The sequence below is a fragment of the Oncorhynchus masou genome, chromosome 29 (assembly GCF_036934945.1).
Source record: "Oncorhynchus masou masou isolate Uvic2021 chromosome 29, UVic_Omas_1.1, whole genome shotgun sequence".
Classification (NCBI taxonomy): domain Eukaryota; kingdom Metazoa; phylum Chordata; class Actinopteri; order Salmoniformes; family Salmonidae; genus Oncorhynchus; species Oncorhynchus masou.
In genome coordinates, this window is record NC_088240.1 from 87,895,437 (window position 1) to 87,922,737 (window position 27,301).

Consider the following 27,301-nt stretch of genomic DNA (forward strand, 5'->3'; position numbering starts at 1 on the left):
ATCAAATCAAATTTTATTTGTAACATACACATGGTTAGCAGATGTTAATGCGAGTGTAGCGAAATGCTTGTGCTTCTAGTTCCGACAATGCAGTAATAACAACACGTAATCTAACTAACAACTCCTAAACTACTGTCTTATACACAGTGTAAGGGGATAAAGAATATGTACATACGGATATATGAATGAGTGATGGTACAGAGCAGCATAGGCAAGATACAGTAGATGGTATCGAGTACAGTATTTACATATGAGATGAGTATGTAAACAAAGTGGCATAGTTAAAGTGGCTAGTGATACATGTATTACATAAGGATGCAGTCGATGATATAGAGTACAGTATATACGTATGCATATGAGATGAATAATGTAGGGTAAGTAACATTATATAAGGTAGCATTGTTTAAAGTGGCTAGTGATATATTTACATCATTTCCCATCAATTCCCAACACCATGCCCTGATCCTGGTTAGCCAGTATAACCAGCCACCATGATATGATCCTGGTTAGCCAGTACAACCAGCCACCATGACTTAGTCCTGGCTAGCTAGTACAACCAGACACCATGACCTGATCCTGGCTAGCTAGTACAACCAGCCACCACGACCTGATCCTGGCTAACTAGTACAACCAGACACCATGACCTGATCCTGGCTAGCTAGTACAACCAGACACCATGACCTGATCCTGGCTAACTAGTACAACCAGCCATCCTTGACCTGATCCTGGCTAGCTAGTACAACCAGCCATCCTTGACCTGATCCTGGCTAACTAGTACAACCAGCCATCCTTGACCTGATCCTGGCTAGCCAGTACAACCAGCCACCATGACCTGATCCTGGCTAACTAGTACAACCAGACACCATGACCTGATCCTGGCTAGCTAGTACAACCAGCCACCCTTGACCTGATCCTGGCTAGCTAGTACAACCAGCCACCCTTGACCTGATCCTGGCTAACTAGTACAACCAGACACCATGACCTGATCCTGGCTAGCTAGTACAACCAGCCACCATGACCTGATCCTGGCTAGCTAGTACAACCAGCCACCATGACCTGATCCTGGCTAGCTAGTACAACCAGCCACCATGACCTGATCCTGGCTAGCTAGTACAACCAGACACCATGACCTGATCCTGGCTAGCTAGTACAACCAGCCACCATGACCTGATCCTGGCTAACTAGTACAACCAGCCACCATGACCTGATCCTGGCTAGCTAGTACAACCAGCCACCATGACCTGATCCTGGCTAGCTAGTACAACCAGCCACCATGACCTGATCCTGGCTAGCTAGTACAACCAGACACCATGACCTGATCCTGGCTAGCTAGTACAACCAGCCACCATGACCTGATCCTGGCTAGCTAGTACAACCAGACACCATGACCTGATCCTGGCTAGCTAGTACAACCAGCCACCCGTGACCTGATCCTGGCTAGCTAGTACAACCAGCCACCCGTGACCTGATCCTGGCTAGCTAGTACAACCAGCCACCCGTGACCTGATCCTGGCTAGCTAGTACAACCAGCCACCATGACCTGATCCTGGCTAGCTAGTACAACCAGACACCATGACCTGATCCTGGCTAGCTAGTACAACCAGCCACCATGACCTGATCCTGGCTAACTAGTACAACCAGCCACCATGACCTGATCCTGGCTAGCTAGTACAACCAGACACCATGACCTGATCCTGGCTAGCTAGTACAACCAGCCACCCGTGACCTGATCCTGGCTAGCTAGTACAACCAGCCACCCGTGACCTGATCCTGGCTAGCTAGTACAACCAGCCATCCTTGACCTGGTCCTGGCTAGCTAGTATAACCAGCCACCCGTGACCTGATCCTGGCTAGCTAGTACAACCAGCCACCATGACCTGATCCTGGCTAGCTAGTACAACCAGCCACCATGACCTGATCCTGGCTAGCCAGTACAACCAGCCACCATGACCTGGTCCTGGCTAGCTAGTACAACCAGCCACCATGACCTGGTCCTGGCTAGCTAGTACAACCAGACACCATGACCTGATCCTGGCTAGCTAGTACAACCAGCCACCCTTGACCTGATCCTGGTTAGCTAGCTGGCTAGCTTTTACATCTTCTCACAAACACAGGCCATTAGAGAGAAGATTTCTAATTTGTTACGTAGATAGCTATCAACTAGTCTTTCATTTGTAGAACAACATTCTGTAACGCTTTTAATTGAACCACTTTTGTAATACATAGCCAGGTGGTTCAAAAAAGGTTTTAGCCAACAATAGATTCTTAGATAACAAAGTCAGGTTTTCACTGAAAACAAAGGGAAGTGTAGTTTGAGAGATGTTCTCTGCCTTGTCTGGCTGTTGAAAGACTTCAGCATCAGTGGCTGTCAGGATTATACATACGGCAGCAGGGCAACGACCTTTAACCCCAGATTATTTTATTCCATTTAGATGTTAGATGTTGTTAAGAGTCTGTTGTCAGGCCTCCTCTTATCTCTCTCTATATGACCTCATTAATCACAGCTTTTTAAAACGTCCCAGCGGCCCCTTGCCCGGTCAAGTACAGCTCGCTCCAGTCCAGATAAGGGCCAAATGATACATCACTTTTAGCTCCCTGACACATTCCTTACATTGAGACCCGTCTGGTACATCAGCTGGATAGAAAGAGTGTAACCATTTGAAGAGGTGATTGTCAAAAACAAAATTATATCAAGTGTTTCTGGCAAATAATGCAGAAAAAAAACTGACTGCACAAAATGACAACCCTTTCTCAGTTTTTTTGGAATGGAAACTTAAAAGAATATGTAGAAGCACCATTATATTGTGAGAACTTTAGTCCTCAGTTGTATTTCTAAGCCCCTGCTCTGTGTGTCTCTGTGTTCTCTCAGGCTGCCATCGGGCTGAAGGAGAAGACTGGGGAGGTCAGGCATGGTCTACCAGGGCAGCTCCTGGGGCCTGTGCCCATGCCCACGGTGACCCCCATGGAGACCAAGGTGTCCCCCAGCCATCAGGCCCTGCTCCAACACCTCCTTCAGAAGGAACAGATAAGACGGCAGAAGATGCTCTCCTCCTCTGGTGAGTCCTTATCCTTACACTGAGACAGACTTAAACCGAGATGTAGGGCCCGTTTTCCAGACATTGATTAAGCTTAGTCCTGGACTAAAAAGCATACTCAAATGGAAAATCACAGTGGAACTTTTCAGTCCAAGACTACAATCTGACCAGGTTACTGGGCAATAGAATTACACCACTTTGAATGGGAGAGATATTGAATGATGAAATATTCCTTATAATTAGTTGAAGAAGTGGTCATGAAGATCATGAATGAAATGAGTTGGAATTAGTGTTGATTTAGAACGTTGAATCTTAGTGCCGCCGTCTTGCCCCCCCAGGTCAAGGCTCCATGCCCACCCACCCCCACTCCCCTCTGGCCATGAAGGACAGGCCCTCCTCCAACAGCAGACCCAAGCTACCCAAGCACCGGCCCCTGAACCGGACCCAGTCAGCCCCTCTGCCCCAGAGCACCTTGGCTCAGCTGGTCATCCAGCAGCAACACCAGCACTTCCTGGAGAAGCAGAAACAATACCAGCAGCAGATCCACATCAATAAGGTAAGAAACAGTACCAGCAGCAGGTCCACATCAATAAGGTAAGAAACAGTACCAGCAGTGGAGTAGGAGTGTGTATCTAGGATCAGGTCCCCCTGTCCATTCATTATGATGTAGAAAACTAAACTGATCCACATCAATCAGCTAACTGACCTTTACTGTACTTTTGCTGTACACTAAAATCCCCAGAGAGTAACTGGACCCCATTTCGCCTGTAAATAATACATGCAATCTATACATTAAAATCACCAAGTGTGTGCCCAGTGGGGATTTTAATTTCAGCAGTTTATACACACAAATTCTGAGGCTATATTTAGCCTTATCAAACTTTCTGTGGTAGCTGCTTTGTGTTTACAGAGCCCTTCCACCCGGCTCAGCCTCCCTGTGCTATTTCTGCTAAGTAAACAAGTTGAGCCTGACTTCAAATAGGGGAAGAAATGCTTCCCATAGCACTAATTCTGTTATCATAGCTTAAGGCATCAGTGGCATTCGCATGCAAACCCTGTGAAATTCAATTCAGCCAAGTTCAAATGGCCCCAGAATACACGCTTTTGTTCCTCTGTGGCAATATTTGTGTTTCTGTGAGCAGGCTGTGGTGACCGTGCCATTGGCAGAGTGCAATTATTCAGCCACGGGAAGTGAGTGGTTGAGGTGGCGGACATACAGAGACACAGCCAGAGAGACACAGTGAAAGGCAGCATTGTGTTGCTCTCACACTGATCTGTCCCTATGCACAAGCCCTCAAACAGCCATGGGAATCTGAGAGCAAGACGTGCAACTCTCACTTAAAACTAACAAGGAAGGGCCTCAAAAGTCCCCTAACTACACAGTTTAAGTCTCCCCAGTCAAACTACCCAATGGAGGACTGTTTAAAACACTTCCTTAGTTCTGATTCTAGTCCCTCTTAATCAATATACAAAAAAATAATGCAGTGACTCAAAATAGGTTATGCTATGCACAAGCATTCCTTGAGCTTGAAGGTGCATTTGATTGACTGGAGGAAGGGGTATTGGATGGTTATCTAAACAAATAACCCTAGGTACCCTATCACCCCTGATGTGAGCCCTCAGGTCAATAACAGTAGATCCTTTAGACCAAAGCACCTCTCTCTCTAAGAGGAGGTTATAAATGTCTACTAATCAGAGATGAGCTCTGTGTTTATTTAGAAGGATCTTAGCCATTGGCCCAATTAATTTACAGCAGTAGCAGTAACAGTAGTAGTAGTAGCAGTAGAGGTAGCAGCAGCAGGGGTAGAAGTAGCAGTAGAAATAGGAGTTGTACTGTAGTAGCAAAGGGTAGCTGTAGCGGTAGTGGTAACAGTAGCTGTAGCAGTAGCAACAGCAGTTGTAGTGGTAGTGGTAACAGTAGCAGCAGCAATAGTAGCGGTAGTGGTAACAGTAGCAGCAACAATAGTAGCGGTAGTAGTGGTATGATTTAGATGCACTATTGTAAAGTGGCTGTTCCACTGGATGTCATAAGGTGAATTCACCAATTTGTAAGTCGCTCTGGATAAGAGCGTCTGCCAAATGACTTAAATGTAAATGTAAATGTAGTGGTAACAGTTGCAGCAGCAATAGTAGCGATAGTGGTAACAGTAGCAGCAACAATAGTAGCGGTAGTGGTAACAGTAGCAGCAGCAATAGTAGCGGTAGTGGTAACAGTAGCAGCAGCAATAGTAGCGGTAGTGGTAACAATAGCTGTAGCATTAGCAGCAGCAGTTGTAGCGATAGTGGTAGCGGTAATAGTAGCAGCAGCAATAGTAGCGGTAGTGGTAACAGTAGCAGCAACAATAGTAGCGGTAGTAGTGGTAGCAGTAGAAACAGAGGTAGTAGTATTAGCGGTAGTGGTAACAGTAGCAGTAGTAGCGGTAATGGTAGTGGTAGTGATAGCAGTAGCAGTAGTAGCGGTAGTGGTAGTGGAAGCAGTAGCAACAGCAGACCCGTGGCACTCACATCCATAGCCATGAAGTGCTTTGAAAGGCTGGTAACACCATTATCCCAGAAACCCTAGACCTACCCTAATTTGCATACCGCCCAAAAAGATCCACAGATGATGCAATCTCTATTGCACTCCACACTGCCCTTTCCCACCTGGACAAAAGGAACACCTATGTGAGAATGCTATTCATTGACTACAGCTCAGCGTTCAACACCATAGTATCCTCAAAGCTCATCACTAAGCTAAGGATCCTGGGACGAAACACCACCCTCTGCAACTGGATCCTGGACTTCCCGACGGGCCGCCCCCAGGTGGTGAGGGTAGGTAGCAACACATCTGCCACACTGATCCTCAACACTGGAGCTCCCCAGGGGTGCGTGCTTAGTCCCCTCTTGTACTCCCTGTTCACCCACGACTGCATGGCCAGGCACGACTCCAACACCATCATTAAGTTTGCTGACGACACAACAGTGGGAGGCCTGATCACTGACAAGACAGCCTATAGGTAGGAGGTCTGAGACTTGGCCGGGTGGCGCCAGAATAACAACCTATCCCTCAACATAACCAAGACTAAGGAGATGATTGTGGACTACAGGAAAAGGTTCACAGAGCACGTCCCCATTCTCATCGACGGGGCTGTAGTGGACTGCATGGTTGAGAGCAGGTTGAGAGCTTCAAATTCCTTGGTGTCCACATAAACAACAAACTAGAATGCCGTGAAGAAGGCACGACAAAGCCATTCCCCCTCAGGAAACTAAAAAGAGTTGGCATTGATCCTGAGATCCTCAAAAGGTTCTACAGCTGCAACATCAAGAGCATCCTGACCAGTTGCATCACTGCCTGGTACGGCAATTGCTTGGCCTCTGACCCCAATGCACTTCTGAGGGTAGTGTTTACGGCCCAGGACATTACTGAAGCAAAGCTGCCTGCCATCCATGACCTCTACACCAGGCGGTGTCAAAGGAAGGACCTGAAAATTGTCAAAGACCCAACCCATTTTACCCCCAAGCCATAAGACTCCTGAACAGGTAACCAAATGGTTACCTGGACTATTTGCATTGTGTGCCTCCGCCAACCCCTCTTTTACGCTGCTGCTACTCTCTGTTTATCTTATATGCATAGTCACTTTAATAACTATACATTCATGTACATACTATCTCAATTGGCCCGACCAACCAGTGCTCCTGCACATTGGCTAACCGGGCTATCTGCATTGTGACCCACCACCCGCCAACCCCTCTTTTTACGCTTCTGCTACTCTCTGTTCATCATATAGGCATAGTCACTTTAACCATACCCACATGTACATACTACCTCAACAAGCCTGACTAACAGGTGTCTGTACATAGCCTTGCTAGTCTTATTTTCAAATGTCTTTTTACTGTTGTTTTATTTCTTTACTTACCTACACACACACACACACACACACACACACACACACACACACACACACACACACACACACACACACACACACACACACACACACACACACACACACACACACACACACACACACACACACACACACACACACACACACACACACACAGACATAGTTAAAAAAAACAATCTCTCCGTACTATTGGTTAGAGCCTGTAAGTGAGCATTTCACTGTAATGTCTACACCTGTTGTGTCCGGCGCACGTGACAAATAAACATTGATTTGATTTCATTTAGTAGCAGTAGCGTTAGCGGTAGTGGTAACAGTAGCAGTAGTAATGGTATTGGTAACAGTAGCAGTAGTAGCGGTAGTGGTAGCGGTAGTGGTAACAGTAGCAGTAGTAGCGATAGTGGTAGTAGCGGTAGTGGTAGTGGTAACAGTAGCAGTAGTAGCGATAGTGGTAGTAGTGGTAGTGGTAACAGTAGCAGTAGTAGCGATAGTGGTAGTAGCAGTAGTGGTAGCGGTAGTGGTAACAGTAGCAGTAGTAGTGGTATTGGTAACAGTAGCAGTAGTAGCGGTAGTGGTAGCGGTAGTGGTAACAGTAGCAGTAGTAGTGGTATTGGTAACAGTAGCAGTAGTAGCGGTAGTGGTAGCGGCAATGGTAACAGTAGCAGTAGTAGTGGTATTGGTAACAGTAGCAGTAGTAGTGGTATTGGTAACAGTAGCAGTAGTAGTGGTATTGGTAACAGTAGCAGTAGTAGCGATAGTGTTAACAGTAGCAGTAGTGGCGGTAGTAGCGGTAGTGGTAGCGGTAGTAGCGGTAGTGGTAACAGTAGCAGTAGTAGCGGTATGGTAGCGGTAGTGGTAACAGTAGCAGTAGTAGCGGTAGTGGTAACAGTAGCAGTAGTAGCGGTAGTAGCGGTAGTGGTAACAGTAGCAGTAGTAGCGGTAGAGGTAACAGTAGCAGTAGTAGCGATAGTGGTAGTGGTAGTAGCGGTAGTGGTAACAGTAGCAGTGGTAGCGGTAGTGGTAACAGTAGCGGTAGTAGCGGTAGTGGTAACAGTAGCAGTAGTAGCGGTAGTGGTAACAGTAGCAGTAGTAGCGGTAGTGGTAACAGTAGCAGTAGTAGCGGTAGTGGTAACAGTAGCAGTAGTAGCGATAGTGGTAGTAGCGGTAGTGGTAGTAGCGGTAGTGGTAACAGTAGCAGTAGTAGCGGTAGTGGTAACAGTAGCGGTAGTGGTAACAGTAGCAGTAGTAGCGATAGTGGTAGTGGTAGTAGCGGTAGTGGTAGTAGCGGTAGTGGTAACAGTAGCAGTAGTAGCGGTAGTGGTAACAGTAGCGGTAGTAGCGGTAGAGGTAACAGTAGCAGTAGTAGCGATAGTGGTAGTGGTAGTAGCGGTAGTGGTAACAGTAGCAGTGGTAGCGGTAGTGGTAACAGTAGCAGTAGTAGCGGTAGTGGTAACAGTAGCAGTAGTAGCGGTAGTGGTAACAGTAGCAGTAGTAGCGGTAGTGGTAACAGTAGCAGTGGTAGCGGTAGTGGTAACAGTAGCGGTAGTAGCGGTAGTGGTAACAGTAGCAGTAGTAGCGGTAGTGGTAACAGTAGCAGTAGTAGCGGTAGTGGTAACAGTAGCAGTAGTAGCGATAGTGGTAGTGGTAGTAGCGGTAGTGGTAGTAGCGGTAGTGGTAACAGTAGCAGTAGTAGCGGTAGTGGTAACAGTAGCAGTGGTAGCGGTAGTGGTAACAGTAGCGGTAGTAGCGGTAGTGGTAACAGTAGCAGTAGTAGCGGTAGTGGTAACAGTAGCAGTAGTAGCGGTAGTGGTAACAGTAGCAGTAGTAGCGATAGTGGTAGTGGTAGTAGCGGTAGTGGTAGTAGCGGTAGTGGTAACAGTAGCAGTAGTAGCGGTAGTGGTAACAGTAGCGGTAGTAGCGGTAGTGGTAACAGTAGCAGTAGTAACGGTAGTGGTAACAGTAGCGGTAGTAGCGGTAGTGGTAACAGTAGCAGTAGTAGCGGTAGTGGTAGCGGTAGTGGTAACAGTAGCAGTAGTAGCGATAGTGGTAGTGGTAGTAGCGGTAGTGGTAAGAGTTTATTTTATTTATTTAACCTTTATTTAACCAGGAAGGGCTCATTGAGATTAAAATCTATTTTTCAAGAGCGCCCTGGCCAAGATAGGCAGCACCAAGTCATTACAAAAAAATGACAGACAGACAACATGAAAAACTACAAGTAATCTAGTAAAAACCATTGAATTCACAAGAGTTATAAAACAGCAAATTAAAAACATCGACAGGTCAGGGAATCAGCCTCAAAATCCTTCATGATTTAAAAACACAATTGGGACAAGTTCTTCCAGTTTAAAAGTATTTTGTAAGGTGTTCCAAGACGATGGCGCAGAGTACATAAAAGCCCTTTTACCAAATTCAGTTCGGACATTTGGAACAGTTAGCAGGATAAAGTCCAGCGAATGAAGAGAGTACCCACCACATTTCTGAACAATAAAAATGCACAAATAAAAACGTAGTGAACCCAAAATATCTTTGTAAATAAAAGTATACCAGTGACAGAGCCTACGAGTGACAAGAGAAGGCCAGCCAACCTTAGTATACAAAGTGCAGTGGTGCGTAAGGGTTTTGCAGTTTAAAATAAATCTCAAAGTGCCATGGTGAAGAGTGTCAATTGATCTCAAACACTCAAACAATTGTGAAATAATAATGAATCTGTCTGTTAAGCATTATAACTAAATTACCTCTGATGCTGTACCTCTCTGCAGCTGCTGTCCAAGTCCATCGAGCAACTCCGTCAACCCAGCTCCTTGGTCAACCCACACCTGCAGGAGTCAGAGGAGGAGGAGGACAACACCCGGAGGATGGAGGATGAGAGGATGGACATGCAGGAGGACAGGATGCCCCCTGGTGGCGTGATCCAGAAACACACCCTTCGCTCCAGCAACAGCAGTGGCAGCAACAGCTCTCTCGGGGAGCTGTCCTCCATCGTAGAGGCCCACCACCACCTGGGGGTCATAAAGGTCAAAGAGGAGCCAATCGACAGCGAGGACGAATCCCTGTCCAGTCAGAGCCTAGCGGCGGAGCAGAGGGCCTCACTCCACCAGGTCAAAGGTCAGCTGGTGATAAGAGCTATGATCTGAGAGGGGGCAGAAGATGAAGGAGATCACACACTGCGACATTCAGAGACGCATACGTACACACAAACACACACACACACACACACACACACACACACACACACACACACACACACACACACACACACACACACACACACACACACACACACACACTGCAGCCAACACACACACAGAGCCGACTAGGACTCCCCAGGCAGTCCTCTCCCTGCCCTGAGATGTGACGCTGTCTCAGTGAAGTGCAGCCGCAGCCCAAACCCCCACCAGACTGACTCTCTGTTTGTGAACTTTGTGAAGTGATCTGTAATGTAAAGTATGGTTCACCGTGCTGTATATAACATGGAGAGAAGATGTGTGTGTGTGTGTGTGTGTGTGTGTGTGTGTGTGTGTGTGTGTGTGTGTGTGTGTGTGTGTGTGTGTGTGGTGCTCCTTCTTTTTTTACTTCTAAGGAACTGCTTTGATTGTTTTCAGGTTCTGCTCAATTGACAGAATGTAGTATGTATGTATACAGTAGATTTAGCGTAAGAGAATATTCTAGAAGGGATGTATAGTTTAACCGTTGTACAGTTTATGAATGCCATTTTATGTTCCCATAGTGTAACATTTATGCCATCAATTCACTTCAACTTTGACTTGCTGACTGTTGTTGTTTTATTCAAATGTCATATTCTCCGTCGTTCTCCAAAAAGCTGTGATGTTCTGTGTTCAGTGGTCTCTGAAAATGACATGAAAATAAGGAAGCATGCTTATGTCTGTATGAGAGAGAATGTATTGTTCAACCTTAACACAACACAGCCCACCCTTACGACTGAGTACAGCCAGCCTACACTGGGAATGAGACTGTTTATTGATGTACAGTACTGCAGAGTGGAGGAGCAAATGGTAAATCAGTGGATGGATGGATGGATGGATGGATGGATGATGGATGGATGGATGGATGGATAGATGGATGGATGGATGGATGCATAATGGATGGATGCAGAGATGTATGGATGGGTATATGGATGGATGCATGGATGGATATATGGATGGATAGATGATGGATGCATAGATGGATGCATAGATGGATGGATGCAGAGATGAATGGATGGATATATGGATGGATGGATGGATGGATGGATGATGATGATGTATAGATATATGGATGGATGGATGGTGGGATGAATGGATGGATATATGGATGGATGGATGGATGGATGGATGGATGGATGGATGGCGGGAGGGATGGATGGATAGATGATGGATGGATGGATGGATGGATGGATGGGTGGATGGGTGGATGGATGGATGGATGGATGGATGATGATGATGTATAGATATATGGATGGATGGATGGTGGGATGAATGGATGGATATATGGATGGATGGATGGATGGCGGGAGGGATGGATGGATAGATGATGGATGGATGGATGGATGGATGGATGGATGGATGGATGGGTGGATGGGTGGATGGATGGATGGATGGATGGATGGATGGATGGATGGGATATATGGATGGATGGATGGATGGATGGATGGATGGGTGGATGGATGGATGGGTGGATGGTGCAGGCAGTCAGCTCCATCAGACCACAGGACCAGGTCTGCTTCTCAAATGGGCATCCCTTAGGCCTCAGGTTAAAGGTTCTGTGCTATATAGGGAATATAGCAAGAACAAAAGAACAAAATCATCCTGGTTTGCCACGGTCCTGTGTTGAGATGCCGTGTCATCCTAATCTTTCTCGTTCTCCTCTTCCTCGACCTCCTCTTCCTTCTCTTCCTCCTCCTCCTCCCCTCTGGGTCAAAGCTCAGCCAGGTTCCTGCGCAACTTTCAACAGAGGATTCACTAACAGAGAGAATGAGAGAGAAAGAGAGGGAGAGAGTGAGAGAGAGAAATAGAAGAAGATAAATAGTGAGAGGGAGAGAGCGAGAGAGCGAGAGAGAGAGAAGGAGAGGGAGAGAATGAGAGAGCGAGAGAGAAGGAGAGAAAGAGAGAGTGAGAGCGAGAGAGAGAGAGAAAGAAGGAGAGGATAGAGTAGAGGGCGGGCAGGAAATGCCTTCTAGAAGCCAGGAGTCGGAATGATTCATGTGTGCAGGAATGTTAGGGGAGAGGAGGACCCAGGGTTGTAGGAGTCCAAGGGGCCAGGCTTGAGAATTGATTTACTGTCAAGGCGAATTACAAAGCGAGTGGGGATATGGTTAAGGGAGACCCTTTTTTAAAGGGAATCGCTTCCTTCGTACTCCCCAGTGACATGCTTACCTCCACACGCAGGTTTGATGTTACTTCAATAAAATAAAAAACAAGATGGGACCTCTCTCCTTCTCCCCATCCCCCACCCCTGACTCCCTCTTGAAATTGCCCCATGCAACATGTCGACTCTGGTCTTAAAGTGGTCAATCAATGTATGTAAAGCTGTAACTTTTTTTTCCTGTTTCGTTTATCTTGTCAATGTATAAAATATGACTATGGGGTTCTGTGTTTGGGTTCCTGTGAAAGACATAAACTATGTCTGTCAGTTTGTCTGTCTGCCTGTCTGACTCATACTGTACATTTAGCTCAGCCCATTCTAATGTTTGTAGTGTAAAAATCACTTTCAATCGGAACAATGTCAGTCTTGTTCCCTTGCTTCTTTGATTGGGCTGTAACGGGGCCCCTTCTCTACCCGTGGGGGGTCCCTGGATTCTGTTCATAGCTGTTTGCGTTTGTTCTCTTTCTTTTCTGCCTTGTGCTACAAACCTTTCTTTTATAAAATAAAGTTCATTCCCCTACTGTGCAACTTTCTGGTCTTTGTAGAGGATGTTTCTAACATGTCATAGAGCTTGAGTCTATACTTCCAACTTCCCATAGCCTTATTTTGGGACATAGATTTTCATTTTTCACATTCAAGACCCAACACAAGACTGTGTTCATGTTTTTGTACATCTCAGATGTCTCCCCCTAAACTAAACCATTAGCCCACTTTCCCACACTCAGTCACATAACCCACTAAACACAGGCTCCTCATTTCTCTGGGATCTGTGTAACCCTTTAAAGGAGAGCTTAAGGGGCTTTCTAAGCAGCTCTTTGATGAGCAGAGAGGCTACTAGCGGCAGCATTACAGCAGTTAAGACTAGGTGAGGCTAGGCTAGGAGTGGGTGATAGGTATAACTTGCAATGAGACTTAAACTGAGCTTAAGCAATTTCACACCCAGGCTTAGTTCTTTCTTGCACTGGTAAGACTTGATATATTTCACACTACACGCAATGATGACAATAGGAAAGATCACAGCTCAGACCCTTGAGCATTTTCTGCAATTTAAGGTAGCCTGTTTGGGATGGTTGTTATTGGTCTCCAGTGACATTTCTGTAGCCAATGTAACTGCTGCAAATGTAGCAAACATTGGGCAACCATTTCCTCTTCTTTCAGTTTCAGCCTTCTTCCCTCAAAGCTTCCAGATACCTCTTCCGGAACATTCACAAAGGTGTAATGTTACCTTATATTAGGAAGTATTCAGAGTCAAATTAAACCTTGATTATTTTTTAAGTTGATGCCATCTGTCTTGGGGCCTCTTGCCCTTGTGGTTTTAAATGAGCTGTTACAAAGGCAGAACAAATAATGGAGTCCCCATCTATCTGCACCAGCCCTCCCCAAGGTGCCCACAGACCCAGTTGTAAAAGCAAACAAGCGTTTTTAAAGGGTGCCCATGCAGGGGAGGAAGCAAGAAAACATACCTATTTCCTCTCCGCACAGAGTTATAGTGTGCAGGGGGGGTCTTCATAAGGAGAGCATAGTGTGCAGGGGGGGTCTTCATAAGGAGAGCATAGTGTGCAGGGGGGGTCTTTATAAGGAAAGCATAGTGTGCAGGGGGGTCTTCATAAGGAGAGCATAGTGTGCAGGGGGTCTTCATAAGGAAAGCATAGTGTGTAGGGGGTGTCTTCATAAGGAGAGCATAGTGTGCAGGGGGGGTCTTCATAAGGAAAGCATAGTGTGTAGGAGGGGTCTTCATAAGGAGAGCATAGTGTGTAGGGGGGTCTTCATTAGGAGAGCATAGTGTGTAGGGGGGTCTTCATAAGGAGAGCATAGTGTGCAGGGGGGGTCTTCATAAGGAGACCATAGTGTGTAGGGGGGTCTTCATTAGGAGAGCATAGTGTGTAGGGGGGTCTTCATTAGGAGAGCATAGTGTGCAGGGGGGGTCTTCATAAGGAGAGCATAGTGTGTAGGGGGGGTCTTCATAAGGAGAGCATAGTGTGTAGGGGGGTCTTCATTAGGAGAGCATAGTGTGTAGGGGGGTCTTCATAAGGAGAGCATAGTGTGCAGGGGGGTCTTCATAAGGAGAGCATAGTGAGCATAGTGTGGGGGGTCTTTCATAGTGTGTGGGGGGGTCTTCATAAGGAGAGCATAGTGTGCAGGGGGGTCTTCATAAGGAGAGCATAGTGTGCAGGGGGGGTCTTCATAAGGAGAGCATAGTGTGTAGGGGGGTCTTCATAAGGAGAGCATAGTGTGCAGGGGGGGTCTTCATAAGGAGAGCATAGTGTGCAGGGGGGTCTTCATAAGGAGAGCATAGTGGGGGGTAGGAGAGCATAGTGTGTAGGGGGGTCTTCATAAGGAGAGCATAGTGTGCAGGGGGGTCTTCATAGGAGGCATAGTGTGAGGGGGTCTTCATAGTGTGCAGGGGGTCTTCATAAGGAGAGCATAGTGTGTAGGGGGGTCTTCATTAGGAGAGCATAGTGTGTAGGGGGTCTTCATTAGGAGAGCATAGTGTGTAGGGGGGTCTTCATAAGGAGAGCATAGTGTGTAGGGGGGTCTTCATAATGAGAGCATAGTGTGTAGGGGGTCTTCATTAGGAGACCATAGTGTGTAGGGGGGTCTTCATTAGGAGAGCATAGTGTGCAGGGGGGATCTTCATAAGGAGACCATAGTGTGTAGGGGGGGTCTTCATAAGGAGACCATAGTAGATGATGATACTCTTTCTCTGTCTGTGCTGAGGTCTAAATGATGATCTGGAAGATTGGGATGTTGTGTGTGGGTGCGTGATCTGGAGGGTTCCCATGAGGAGTCCTGCCTCCTGGGGCTCTGGCAGCAGGACATGGGACAGAACCTCTGTGCCTAAATGATGATGATGATACACTTTGGGACAGAACCTCTGTCTGTGCTGAGGCCTAAATGATGATCTGGAGGGTTCCCATGAGGAGTCCTGCCTCCTGGGGCTCTGGCAGCAGGATATGAGACAGAACCTCTGTCTGTACTGAGGCCTAAATGATGATCTGGAGGGTTCCCATGAGGAGTCCTGCCTCCTGGGGCTCTGGCAGCAGGATATGGGACAGAACCTCTGTCTGTACTGAGGCCTAAATGATGATCTGGAGGGTTCCCATGAGGAGTCCTGCCTCCTGGGGCTCTGGCAGCAGGATATGGGACAGAACCTCTGTCTGTGCTGAGGCCTAAATGATGATCTGGAGGGTTCCCATGAGGAGTCCTGCCTCCTGGGGCTCCGGCAGCAGGATATGGGACAGAACCTCTGTCTGTACTGAGGCCTAAATGATGATCTGGAGGGTTCCCATGAGGAGTCCTGCCTCCTGGGGCTCCGGCAGCAGGATATGGGACAGAACCTCTGTCTGTACTGAGGCCTAAATGATGATCTGGAGGGTTCCCATGAGGAGTCCTGCCTCCTGGGGCTCTGGCAGCAGGATATGGGACAGAACCTCTGTCTGTACTGAGGCCTAAATGATGATCTGGAGGGTTCCCATGAGGAGTCCTGCCTCCTGGGGCTCTGGCAGCAGGACATGGGACAGAACCTCTGTCTGTGCTGAGGCCTAAATGATGATCTGGAGGGTTCCCATGAGGAGTCCTGCCTCCTGGGGCTCCGGCAGCAGGATATGGGACAGAACCTCTGTCTGTACTGAGGCCTAAATGATGATCTGGAGGGTTCCCAGTCCTGCCTCCTGATGGGAGTCCTGCCTCCTGGGGCTCTCCGGCAGCAGGACATGGGACAGAACCTCTGTCTGTGCTGAGGCCTAAATGATGATCTGGAGGGTTCCCATGAGGAGTCCTGCCTCCTGGGGCTCTGGCAGCAGGATATGGGACAGAACCTCTGTCTGTACTGAGGCCTAAATGATGATCTGGAGGGTTCCCATGAGGAGTCCTGCCTCCTGGGGCTCTGGCAGCAGGATATGGGACAGAACCTCTGTCTGTGCTGAGGTAGGCCTAAATGATGATCTGGAGGGTTCCCATGAGGAGTCCTGCCTCCTGGGGCTCTGGCAGCAGGACATGGGACATCGCCTGGCTGGAAGCAGAGAAAACCAGGATAGCCTGAGGTCCAGTTGTCAGGAGGAAGGCAGAGTAGTGGACTACAACACTATTGTCAGTCTCTCTGTCTCTCTAGCCCTGTTCATACCTTGTTCTAGCATAAGGCCTTTGTCGTGATATTGCCCACATTTTTAGACAGGTGTAGACGGTTAAAAGACGCATTGGGATCTGATTGTGATCAGATCTTGTAAGTGTAAACGGATAAGATCAGGACAAGATCAGGGCGAAGGACACATGTTAACAGGGCTTCTGTCACTCTTTCTCTCTCTGTCCATCTGTCAGTCCGTCCGTCTTTCTTCTTCTTATCAATAAGTTTTATGTTTTACCTTACTGTAATTTCCTTTCATTTACTCATAGCAAAAGTTAATTTTCTTGCTTATTTTAGGCAAGGTAATAAGAACTGTTTTAGCTGTGTGAAAACATATGTTAAACATTGGCCCCTGTATTAAAACTTTTTGGAACCAAGTTCCTTGGGTCAGTTTGTTAGAAAAGATTATCGAACCGCGGCTGAGACTTCAGTTCATTTGATTAGCTTTGGTTTCATTAAAAGTGGCGTCACTAGAGACGTCATTACAGACCAGGGTTCAATCGCGGCCTGAGTCCCATAGGGCGGTGCACAATTGGCCCAACATCGTCCGGGTTAGGGAAGGGTTTGCCCAGGGTAGGCCATCATTGTAAGTAAGAATTTGTTCTTAACTGACTTGCCCAGTTAAATAGGTTAACTAGTTAAAAGGTTAACTAAAATGAATTAATTAATTTAAAAAATCAACTAGATGAGGCATGATTGCCACACACAATCGTACCAGTTCGTATAACTGTCTATGTTTTTACTTGTCATGCTAACGATAGCATAAAGTTGGCTGTTCGGTGAAGACCTTACACACTGTGTTTCTATTTCCTGACTAAAACCCTGTTTATTATTCTCCGTTGTCTGATCTGAAATGGAAGTAGATTAATAGTACAGCACAGCATTGAGGTTTTCCAGATTTCTCCTGTGGATGTGAGAGGACTGTTGCGATGTTGGCATCCACTTGGAAGCTATAATACAACGAGCTGTTTTTCTTTCCATTTGCTCGTACCAATGCTGGAGGTGTGGGACACTGACATTACAGCAGAGACACCACTGGCAGCAAATAAAGTAGACACTGTGTTTGTCTGCTAGCTGGTGTCAAAAAGACCACCTGGAACTTTAAAGAAATAGTGCTCTGGTAGACTGGGGACTGACTGTGGTGGACTCATTTATGTTGGAGGCCTCTGTGTGCCCAGTTCTCCAGGGTTTGGGCTGAGGTTATTTCACAAGACTGTCAAACCAAATGTACTCGCAGTACCGTCCAATCAAGTTTGTTCCAAGTTGGCTGAGCCTGATGGTCTGTCTACTGAGCTTTGTTTGGTCCAGTGGGGCTGGTGGGCATGACATCATTGGAGACAAACTGTAATTTAATATTTGATGAGATATGTAATATGGGGTGAAGAGAATAAATCAAAAGCTTCTCTATTTTTTAATACCTATTCAAAGTACATTTAGTTATGCTTATGTACTTTGCAACTAATGCGATTTTGGGACATGATTTTCAAATCAAACAAATACATATTTTCAACCCAAATCATTCTGAAAGACCACCATCACTACAAGAAGTAACTACTGGTCTTCCTCTCACATGAACCAGGGGTTTTCTCTTCTGTTTTCTCTTCTCTTTTCTCTTCTCTTCTCTTTTCCTTCTCTTCCTCTTCTCTTATTCTTCACCTTCTCTTCTTCTTCAACTTCTCTTCTGTTCTATTTTCTTCTTATCTCTTCTTCTTCACCTTCTCTTCTCTTCTACCTCACTTTATTTTTTCTTGTTCTTCTCTTCTTCTTTGCCTTCCATTTTCTTCTTCTTCCCTTCTCTTCCTTCTTCTTCTCCTTCTCCAGACAGAGATGAAACACCCAAAGCCAGTCAGATAGATAGTGTCCAGGGGTTTATACCTCTGTCAGTCTCCTTGAGCGGTGTCATCCATACTGTTATCTTAGCTCCACCAGGATTAATGCTCCTTTTCAAGTTTAATGAGATAAGAGACCTGGGGGGGCATCCCCCTGCCGTGTTCAAAGACCCTGCAGCCCCACCAGGAACTGCTTTATCTCAGCCCAATGATTGGCCTGGCTGATAGGTGATTCTGAGGAACTGCAGTGGCCCAGAGAAGTGGGATCTGGGGGTGATGGGGTGGGAGTGGGACAGGCTGGCAAACTTGGCCCCTTCTCTTAAAAGAAAGAAAGCTCCACCGTTGTGGCTCAGGCATCCCCGAGATGCCTTCTGTTCCCCCTCTCTATTTGATTCCAGAGACCAGGACACTTTTTAAGTGCCTGCCTCCCTCACACCACCGGTGCTCCAGAGCCCATAAAGCAAGTGGGACCACTCCCGGAGGCTCAGAGGCTAGTTGGACAGGACGTGTTTGTAAGTGTTGCCTGAATGCACCGCCAGGAGAAACAACACCCCCAGGGCTCGTAAGGCTTGTGAGTTTTTCTTCCAAATCCAAGCCAAGAAGCCATTTCCAGTTCCAGCTCAATTCCTCTAGTCGTTTGTGGTCTGTGTGATAATGAAGCATCGGGACCTACCTCATGGTCTACATGGCATGCTAAATGATATCAGTTAGGGAAAAAGGCCGTAACTGATAGGGGACAGAGTAAACTAATATACTGCCCTGATTAAATCTCCATCATCAAACTGCATGTCCTTTAATGACTATAGAATTAGCATTGTTTCCATGTTCGAAAAAATGTGTAATATTCTAGAATATCCGTCAGGTCCGGTTTCAGTTCCGCAGTTAGAATTTGACCTTAAACAATTAGAGCATGAAGCACTGATGTCATACATCAAGTCTACTAAGTTGCACACATACAGTACCACTCAAAAGTTTGGACACACCCACTCATTCAAGGATATTTCTTTATTTTTTACTATTTTCTATATTGGAGAATAATAGTCAAAACATCAAAACTATGAAATAACATATATGGAATCATGTAGTGACCAAAAAAGTGTTAAACAAATTTAAATATATTTTAGATTTGAGATTCTTCAAAGTAGCCACAATTTGCCTTGATGACAGCTTTGCACACGCTTGGAATTCTCTCAACCAGCTTCATGAGGAAAGCTTTTCCAACAGTCTTGAAGGAGTTCCCACATATGCTAAGCACTTTTACTTTACTCTGCGGTCCAACTCATCCCAAACCCTCTCAATTGTGTTGAGGTCGGGTGATTGTGGAGGCCAGGTCATCTGATGCAGCACTCCATCACTCTCCTTGGTGAAATATCCCTTACACAGCCTGGAGGTGTGTTTTGGGTCAATGTCCTGTTGAAAAACAAATGATAGCGTCACTAAGCATGAAACAGATGAGATGGGGTATAGCTGCAGAATGCTGTGGTAGCCATGCTGGTTAAGTGTGCCATGAATTCTAAATAATTCACTGACAGTGTCACCAGCATTCGTAGTGGTTTCTTTGCAGCAATTGACCATGAAGGCCTGATTCACACAGTCTCCTCTGAACAGTTGATGTTCAGATGTGTATGTTACTTGAACTCTGTGAAGCATTTATTTGTTTTGCAATCTGAGGTGCAGTTAACTCTAATGAATTTATCCTCTGCAGCAGAGGTAATTCTGGGGCTTCCTTCCCTGTGGCGGTCCTCATGAGAGCCAGTTTCATCATAGCGCTTGATGGTTTTTGAGACTGCATTTACAAAGTTTTTGAAATGTTCCATATTGACTGACCTTCATGTCTTAAATTAAACATGGACTGTCATTTCTCTTTGCTTATTTGAGCTGTTCTTGCCACAATATGAATTTTTTTACTCTATTTTACTCTATTTTTTACTTAACAATTATTTTTCTTAAAACTGCATTGTTGGTTACGGGCTTTTAAGTCAGAATTTCACCTGTTGTTTTTGGCGCATGTGACAAATAAAGTTACATTTGATTTGATTTGGTATTTTACCAAATTTGGTATTTTACCAAATCAAATCAAATCAAAATGTATTTCTCACATGCGCCGAATACAACAAGTGTAGACTTTACCGCGAAATGCTTACTTACAAGCCCTTAACCAACAGTGCAAGAAAATATTTACCAAGTAAACTAAAATAAAAAGTTATAATAAAAAGTAACACAATAAGAATAACAATAATGAGGCTATATACAGGGGGCACCAGTACTGAGACAGTGTGCGGGGGTACAGGTTAGTTGAGGTAATTTGTACATGTAGGTAGTGGGGAAGTGACTATTAATAGATAATAAACAGCGAGTAGCAGCAGTGTACAAAAGGGAGGGGGGTACCGCTTACCATGCGGTAGCATGGCAAGCTTCATGGGCACTATGGTGTTGAACCCTGAGCTGTAGTCAATGAACAGCATTCTCACATAGGTGTTCCTTTTGTCTAGTGGGTCTAAGGTGTCCGGGAGGATGCTGTTGATGTGAGCCATGACCAGCCTTTCAAAGCACTTCATGGCTACCAGCGTGAGTGCCACAGGGCGGTAATAATTTAGGCAGGTTACCTTCACTTCCTTGGGCAGAGGGACTATGGTGGTCTGCTTGAAACATGTAGGGATTACAGACTCGGTCAGGGAGAGGTTGAAAATGTCAGTGAAGACACTTGACAGTTGGTCCGCGCATGCTTTGAGTTCACGTCCTGGTAATCCGTCTGGCCCAGCGGATTTAGAATGTTGACCTGTTTAAAAGGTTTTGTTCACATCTGTCACGATCGTCGTCTGGATATAGAGAGGAGGACCAAGATGCGGGTGGTAAGTGTTCATCATTTTAATGGGAAAACTGAACACTACAAAACAACAACGTGACAACCGTGACGCTAATGAACAATCGTGCTGACACAAACACTACACATAGACAAACACCCACAACCCACAATGACAAAACAGGCTACCTAAAAATGGTTCCCAATCAGAGACAACGACTAACACCTGCCTCTGATTGAGAACCATATCAGGCCAAACACAGAAACAGACAAACTAGACATACAACATAGAATGCCCACTCAGATCACACCCTGACCAAACAAAACCTATAAACATACAAAGCAAACTATGGTCAGGGCGTGACAACATCGGCTACCGAGAGTGTTATCACAGTCATCCAGAACACCTGGTGCTCTCGTGCATGCTTCAGTGTTGCTTGCCTCAAAGTGAGCATAAAAGGCATTCAGCTCATCTGGTAGGCTCGTGTCACTGGGCAGCTTACGTCAGGGTTTCCCTTTGTAGTCCGTAATACTTTTCAAGCCCTGCCACATCCGACGAGCATCAGAACTGGTGTAGTAGGATTCAATCTTAATCCTGTATTGACGCTTTGCTTGTTAGATGGTTCATCTGAGGGCATAGCAGGATTTCTTATAAGCGTCCGGATTGGTCTCCCGCTCATTGAAAGCGGCAGCTCTAGCCTTTAACTCGATGCAGATGTTGCCTTTAATCCATGGCTTCAGGTTGGGATATGTACGTACAGTCACTGTGGGCACGATGTCATCGATGCACTTATTGATGAAGCTGATGACTGAGGTAGTGTACTCCTCAGTGCCATTGGATGAATCCCGGAACATATTACAGTCTGTGCTAGCAAAACAGTCCTGTAGTGTAGCATCCACGTCATCTGACCACTTCCGTATTGAGCGAGTCACTGGTACTTCCTGCTTTTTTTGCTTGCAAGCAGGATTCAGGAGGATATAATTATGGTCAAATTTGCCAAATGGTGGGCGGGGGAGAGCTGTGTATGGATCTGTAAGGAGTAAAGGTGGTCTTGGATTTATTTTTCTCTGGTTGCACATGTGATATGCTGGTAAAATTTGGTTAAACTGATTTAAGTTTGCCTGCATTAAAGTCCCCTGCCACTAGGAGCGCCGCTTCTGGGTGAGCATTTTCTTCTTTAGTTATGGCCTTAAAGAGTTGGTTGAGAGCGGTCTTGGTGCCAGCTTCGTTCTATCATGGTAAATAGACGGCTATGAATAATATAGATGAGAACTCTCTTGGTAGATAGCGTGGTCTACAGCTTATCATAAGGTACTCTACCTCAGGCGAGCAATACCTTGAGACTTGTTTAATATTAAACATCACGCACCAGCTGTTATTGACAAATGGACACACACCCCCACCCCTCGTCTTACCAGAGGTAGTGTCTCTGTTCTGCCGGTGCATGGAAAATCCCACTAGCTCTATATTGTCGCTCAGCCACGTCTCGGTGAAACATAAGATGTTACAGTTTTTAATGTCCCGTTGGTAGGATAATCTTAATCATAGGTCATCAATTTTATTTTCCAATGATTGCACGTTAGCAAGAAGAATGGACGGCAGTGGGAGTTAACTCGCTCGCCGACAGATTCTCAGAAGGCTGCCCCATCTGCGGCCCCTTTTCCTGCGTCTTTTCTTCATGCAAAAGGTCAGGATCTGGGCCTGTTCCATTGAAAGCAGGATATCCTTCTCGTCGGACTTGTTAAATTAAAAAGTTTCTTCCAGTCCGTGGTGAGTAATCGCTGTTCTGATGTCCAGAAGTTATTTTAGGTCATAAGAGATGGAAGCAGCAACATTATATACACAATAAGTTAACAAATAAGTTACACTATACGCAAAAAAATTAACAAAATAGCACAATTGGTTGGGAGAATGTAAAATGTCAGCCATGTTCTTTGGCACCATCATCTATATACCACCCTACCTTGTCACTACAAAACTGACTGGGTCAAACACATTAAGAATCAAAGAAATTACACATATTAACAAGGCACACCTGTTAATTGAAATGCATTCCAGGTGACCACCTCGTGAAGCTGGTTGAGAGAATACCAAGAAAGTGCAAAGCTGTCATCAAGGCAAAGGGTGGTTACTTTAAAGAATCTCAAATATAAAATAGATTTAGATTTAGATTTGTTTTAACACTTTTTTCGTAATATATGATTCCATGTGTTTTTTTCATAGTTTTGATGTCTTCTCTATTATTTTACAGTAAAAAGAAAGAAAAACCCTGGAATGAGTAGCTGTGTCTAAACTTTTCACTGGCACTGTGTATGTATAGTCACTTACACATTAACTTCTCTAAAGAATGCATTTCAGTCTACAGGATACAGTTATTTCCAGATCTTCTAGAGGAGATCTAAGACAGGTTTTGAGTAATGTTATTAAGTGGCTCTGGGGAATTCAGCTCGAGGCACATTTTTCAAGGTTGGGGTGAAGGATTCCCTCATTATCACTATATATTGAGAAAATGAAACAAAGGACCCAGGAGAGGTCCCACAGGCATCCACCCCGTCCCGCATGGCATGCAGGGGAGTTGACTGTCCTTCATGCTACACACTATATCACTATAGGGCTAATCTCTGGGGTGAACATCTGTATGGTGATACGTAAGGCGTGTGGTTGTGCATGTAGACTAACCTCTAACAGGGTCAGTGGGAAATACAGGGCTCCAACGGCCATTAATGTCACTGGCAACCATGTTTGTTCATCTGTGTAATGTTCAAATTGCGTCATCACTCCAATACATTACAGAGGAGGCCCTGTCTTCGGTCCAAAGGGCACCATATTCCCTATTTAGTGCACTGCTCTTGATCAGAGCCCTATTCAGAATAGGGTGTCATTTGGGATGCAGCCCTTGCTTGTGGAGCCATGTCCATAGCTCATGTTGGATTCCACATTATGTGAAGTGTATAAAATATCCATAAAAAGTATGTTCCCACAAGAGGTACTGAAGCTTCATATCTTGTATCTTTAGCACAGTGGTGTAAATATTAGACAGACTGTATAGACAGAGTGGGGTTTCCGTCAAGCTACTGGGAATGTCAAACTCTCAAATAAGCAATGCAGCCTGTGCCAAACTGAGTGGTTCTTTGAAGTATGTTTAAAAAATGTTTAAAATGTACAACAAACTCTGTGAGGTTTCCTGTTTCCAATTTGAATGACGAATAGACTTGGAGGACAGCTTTTTCACTTAAATATATATATTTTTTATCTCTGAAATAAAATCTAATTACACCAAATATTTGTTTGAATCTCGTTCAATTTTTCCTTAATATTGTTTACTTTAGCTAAGTAGAGAGAGGTCACATCAAAACTAGAGCTGTGGAATGTTAGGGTGCTTAACTCAATATCTAATACAAACATCTCGGAGCAAGGCTGTCTGTCCAACACCATTATGAGGGTCCTCATCTGTCTCCGAGCGGTATGAGGCTCCTGGCCAAGTCCCTGGGCTAAGTCTGTCCCAAATGGCATCCTATATTCCCTATAAACTGCATTACTTTTGACCAGGACTCCATAAATGTATGCCTCATATGCTCGCCTTTACTATGTACTTCTCAGCAGTTAGTATTCAGTCTTATGCAGATGCGTAATGGGCTTTGTAGGCGTGGTCCTCTTGAGCGCTGAATAAATGTCATTCAACCACTGAAAACCCTCCCACTTGCTGGCCAACAGATTGTAAAATGGAGTTTTCATTTAATAGGGTTTTCAGAACATTTCAATAAAGCCATCCCTTTAAATTTGGTGTACCACTTTTACTGCAGTGGGCTAAATCAGGGTCGTACCGAGTGTTTCTTGGTAGTCAAACAAATCTACCTGGAAACAAAGTATACACCTCACACACATGGTTATGGGCTTTAAAAAATGAAGACACCTGTACCATGTCAGATATTGAGTTGAAATGTCCTCCATGTTGAGTTTGTATCCAAATATTACACTTCATATACATCACAGAAGAATGAAAATATCAACACCGTTTGACATAGAAACACTGAATTTTCGGCTGTTTAAAAAAATCTATAATGTTTATTAATTACAAAATGATGAAACGATCCACCCATGAGACCGCATTTGACTGCAGGAAAAGGGCTATACTTTGACATTTCTCGACAGGCTCACTAGAATATATGGAGAGAACGTTCCGAGTATTAGGATCAATGACAGAAAGCCATGTCAATACATGCATATTCCTCTCGTTTTCAGCATCAATTGGTGGACAAAAAATACTCTGATCTTGCATAATATTTAGAGTTAGGAAAGTATTCATGAATAATAATAAAAACAGGGTTGAAGAGCCTTTATGAATATATTGGTGAATTAAAAATACAGTGGTTTGATTCATCTTGAAAGTTGCCATATTCAATTGTTCAATCCATAAAATATTGAATGGTGTGAAAAGTACACAATAGGGATTTGAAAAATAATCCTATAAATCTACTCTAATAATCCTCACTAATCATGGACCTGTGATGAAATGGGTCCAGTGGGAATGAACCGTGCGCCAGGGTCCAGGTTCAAACTGGTGTATCTGGTCTGCCTCCCATAATGATTGAAATAGGCCTGTAATGCGTCAACCTATTATGATCCTTCCACTATTGTTAGTGATGGAGAGAACTGTAAACTAATCATGGAATGATGCAACATTTAAGGAAACTAACACTAAAGTGACAGTTCTAAATGTAAGGAAACTAACACTAAAGTGACAGTTCTAAATGTAAGGAAACTAACACTAAAGTGACAGTTCTAAATGTAAGGAAACTAACACTAATGTCACAGTTCTAAATGTAAGGAAACTAACACTAAAGTGACAGTTCTAAATGTAAGGAAACTAACACTAAAGTGACAGTTCTAAATGTAAGGAAACTAACACTAAAGTCACAGTTCTAAATGTAAGGAAACTAACACTAAAGTGACAGTTCTAAATGTAAGGAAACTAACACTAAAGTGACAGTTCTAAATGTAAGGAAACTAACACTAAAGTGACAGTTCTAAATGTAAGGAAACTAACACTAAAGTCACAGTTCTAAATGTAAGGAAACTAACACTAAAGTGACAGTTCTAAATGTAAGGAAACTAACACTAAAGTGACAGTTCTAAATGTAAGGAAACTAACACTAAAGTCACAGTTCTAAATGTAAGGAAAGTAACACTAAAGTGACAGTTCTAAATGTAAGGAAACTAACACTAAAGTGACAGTTCTAAATGTAAGGAAACTAACACTAAAGTGATAGTTCTAAATGTAAGGAAACTAACACTAAAGTGACAGTTCTAAATGTAAGGAAACTAACACTAAAGTCACAGTTCTAAATGTAAGGAAACTAACACTAAAGTGACAGTTCTAAATGTAAGGAAACTAACACTAAAGTGACAGTTCTAAATGTAAGGAAACTAACACTAAAGTGATAGTTCTAAATGTAAGGAAACTAACACTAAAGTGACAGTTCTAAATGTAAGGAAACTAACACTAAAGTGACAGTTCTAAATGTAAGGAAACTAACACTAAAGTGACAGTTCTAAATGTAAGGAAACTAACACTAAAGTCACAGTTCTAAATGTAAGGAAACTAACACTAAAGTGACAGTTCTAAATGTAAGGAAACTAACACTAAAGTGACAGTTCTAAATGTAAGGAAACTAACACTAAAGTGACAGTTCTAAATGTAAGGAAACTAACACTAAAGTGACAGTTCTAAATGTAAGGAAACTAACACTAAAGTGACAGTTCTAAATGTAAGGAAACTAACACTAAAGTGACAGTTCTAAATGTAAGGAAACTAACACTAAAGTGACAGTTCTAAATGTAAGGAAACTAACACTAAAGTGACAGTTCTAAATGTAAGGAAACTAACACTAAAGTGACAGTTCTAAATGTAAGGAAACTAACACTAAAGTGTCAGTTCTAAATGTAAGGAAACTAACACTAAAGTGACAGTTCTAAATGTAAGGAAACTAACACTAAAGTCACAGTTCTAAATGTAAGGAAACTAACACTAAAGTGACAGTTCTAAATGTAAGGAAACTAACACTAAAGTCACAGTTCTAAATGTAAGGAAACTAACACTAAAGTGACAGTTCTAAATGTAAGGAAACTAACACTAAAGTGACAGTTCTAAATGTAAGGAAACTAACACTAAAGTCACAGTTCTAAATGTAAGGAAACTAACACTAAAGTGACAGTTCTAAATGTAAGGAAACTAACACTAAAGTGACAGTTCTAAATGTAAGGA

The 27,301-nt window shown here is 44.4% G+C and overlaps 2 protein-coding genes across 5 annotated transcripts in view; one reads left to right on the plus strand and one right to left on the minus strand.

Moving 5' to 3' along the window:
- hdac9b (histone deacetylase 9b) overlaps positions 1–12,803 on the plus strand; it is a 174,552-nt gene extending 161,749 nt beyond the window's left edge. For all 4 annotated transcript variants that reach the window (XM_064946764.1, XM_064946762.1, XM_064946761.1 and 1 more), the window contains 3 exons: positions 2,870–3,056; positions 3,374–3,591; positions 9,679–12,803. In XM_064946764.1, coding sequence (XP_064802836.1) covers positions 2,870–3,056; positions 3,374–3,591; positions 9,679–10,053 — 780 coding nt within the window. In that variant the 3' untranslated portion in view covers positions 10,054–12,803. The remainder of the gene's footprint in view (positions 1–2,869; positions 3,057–3,373; positions 3,592–9,678) is intronic.
- The window catches only part of ahr1a (aryl hydrocarbon receptor 1a), a 359,463-nt gene that overhangs the window by 234,383 nt on the left and 97,779 nt on the right, over positions 1–27,301 (minus strand).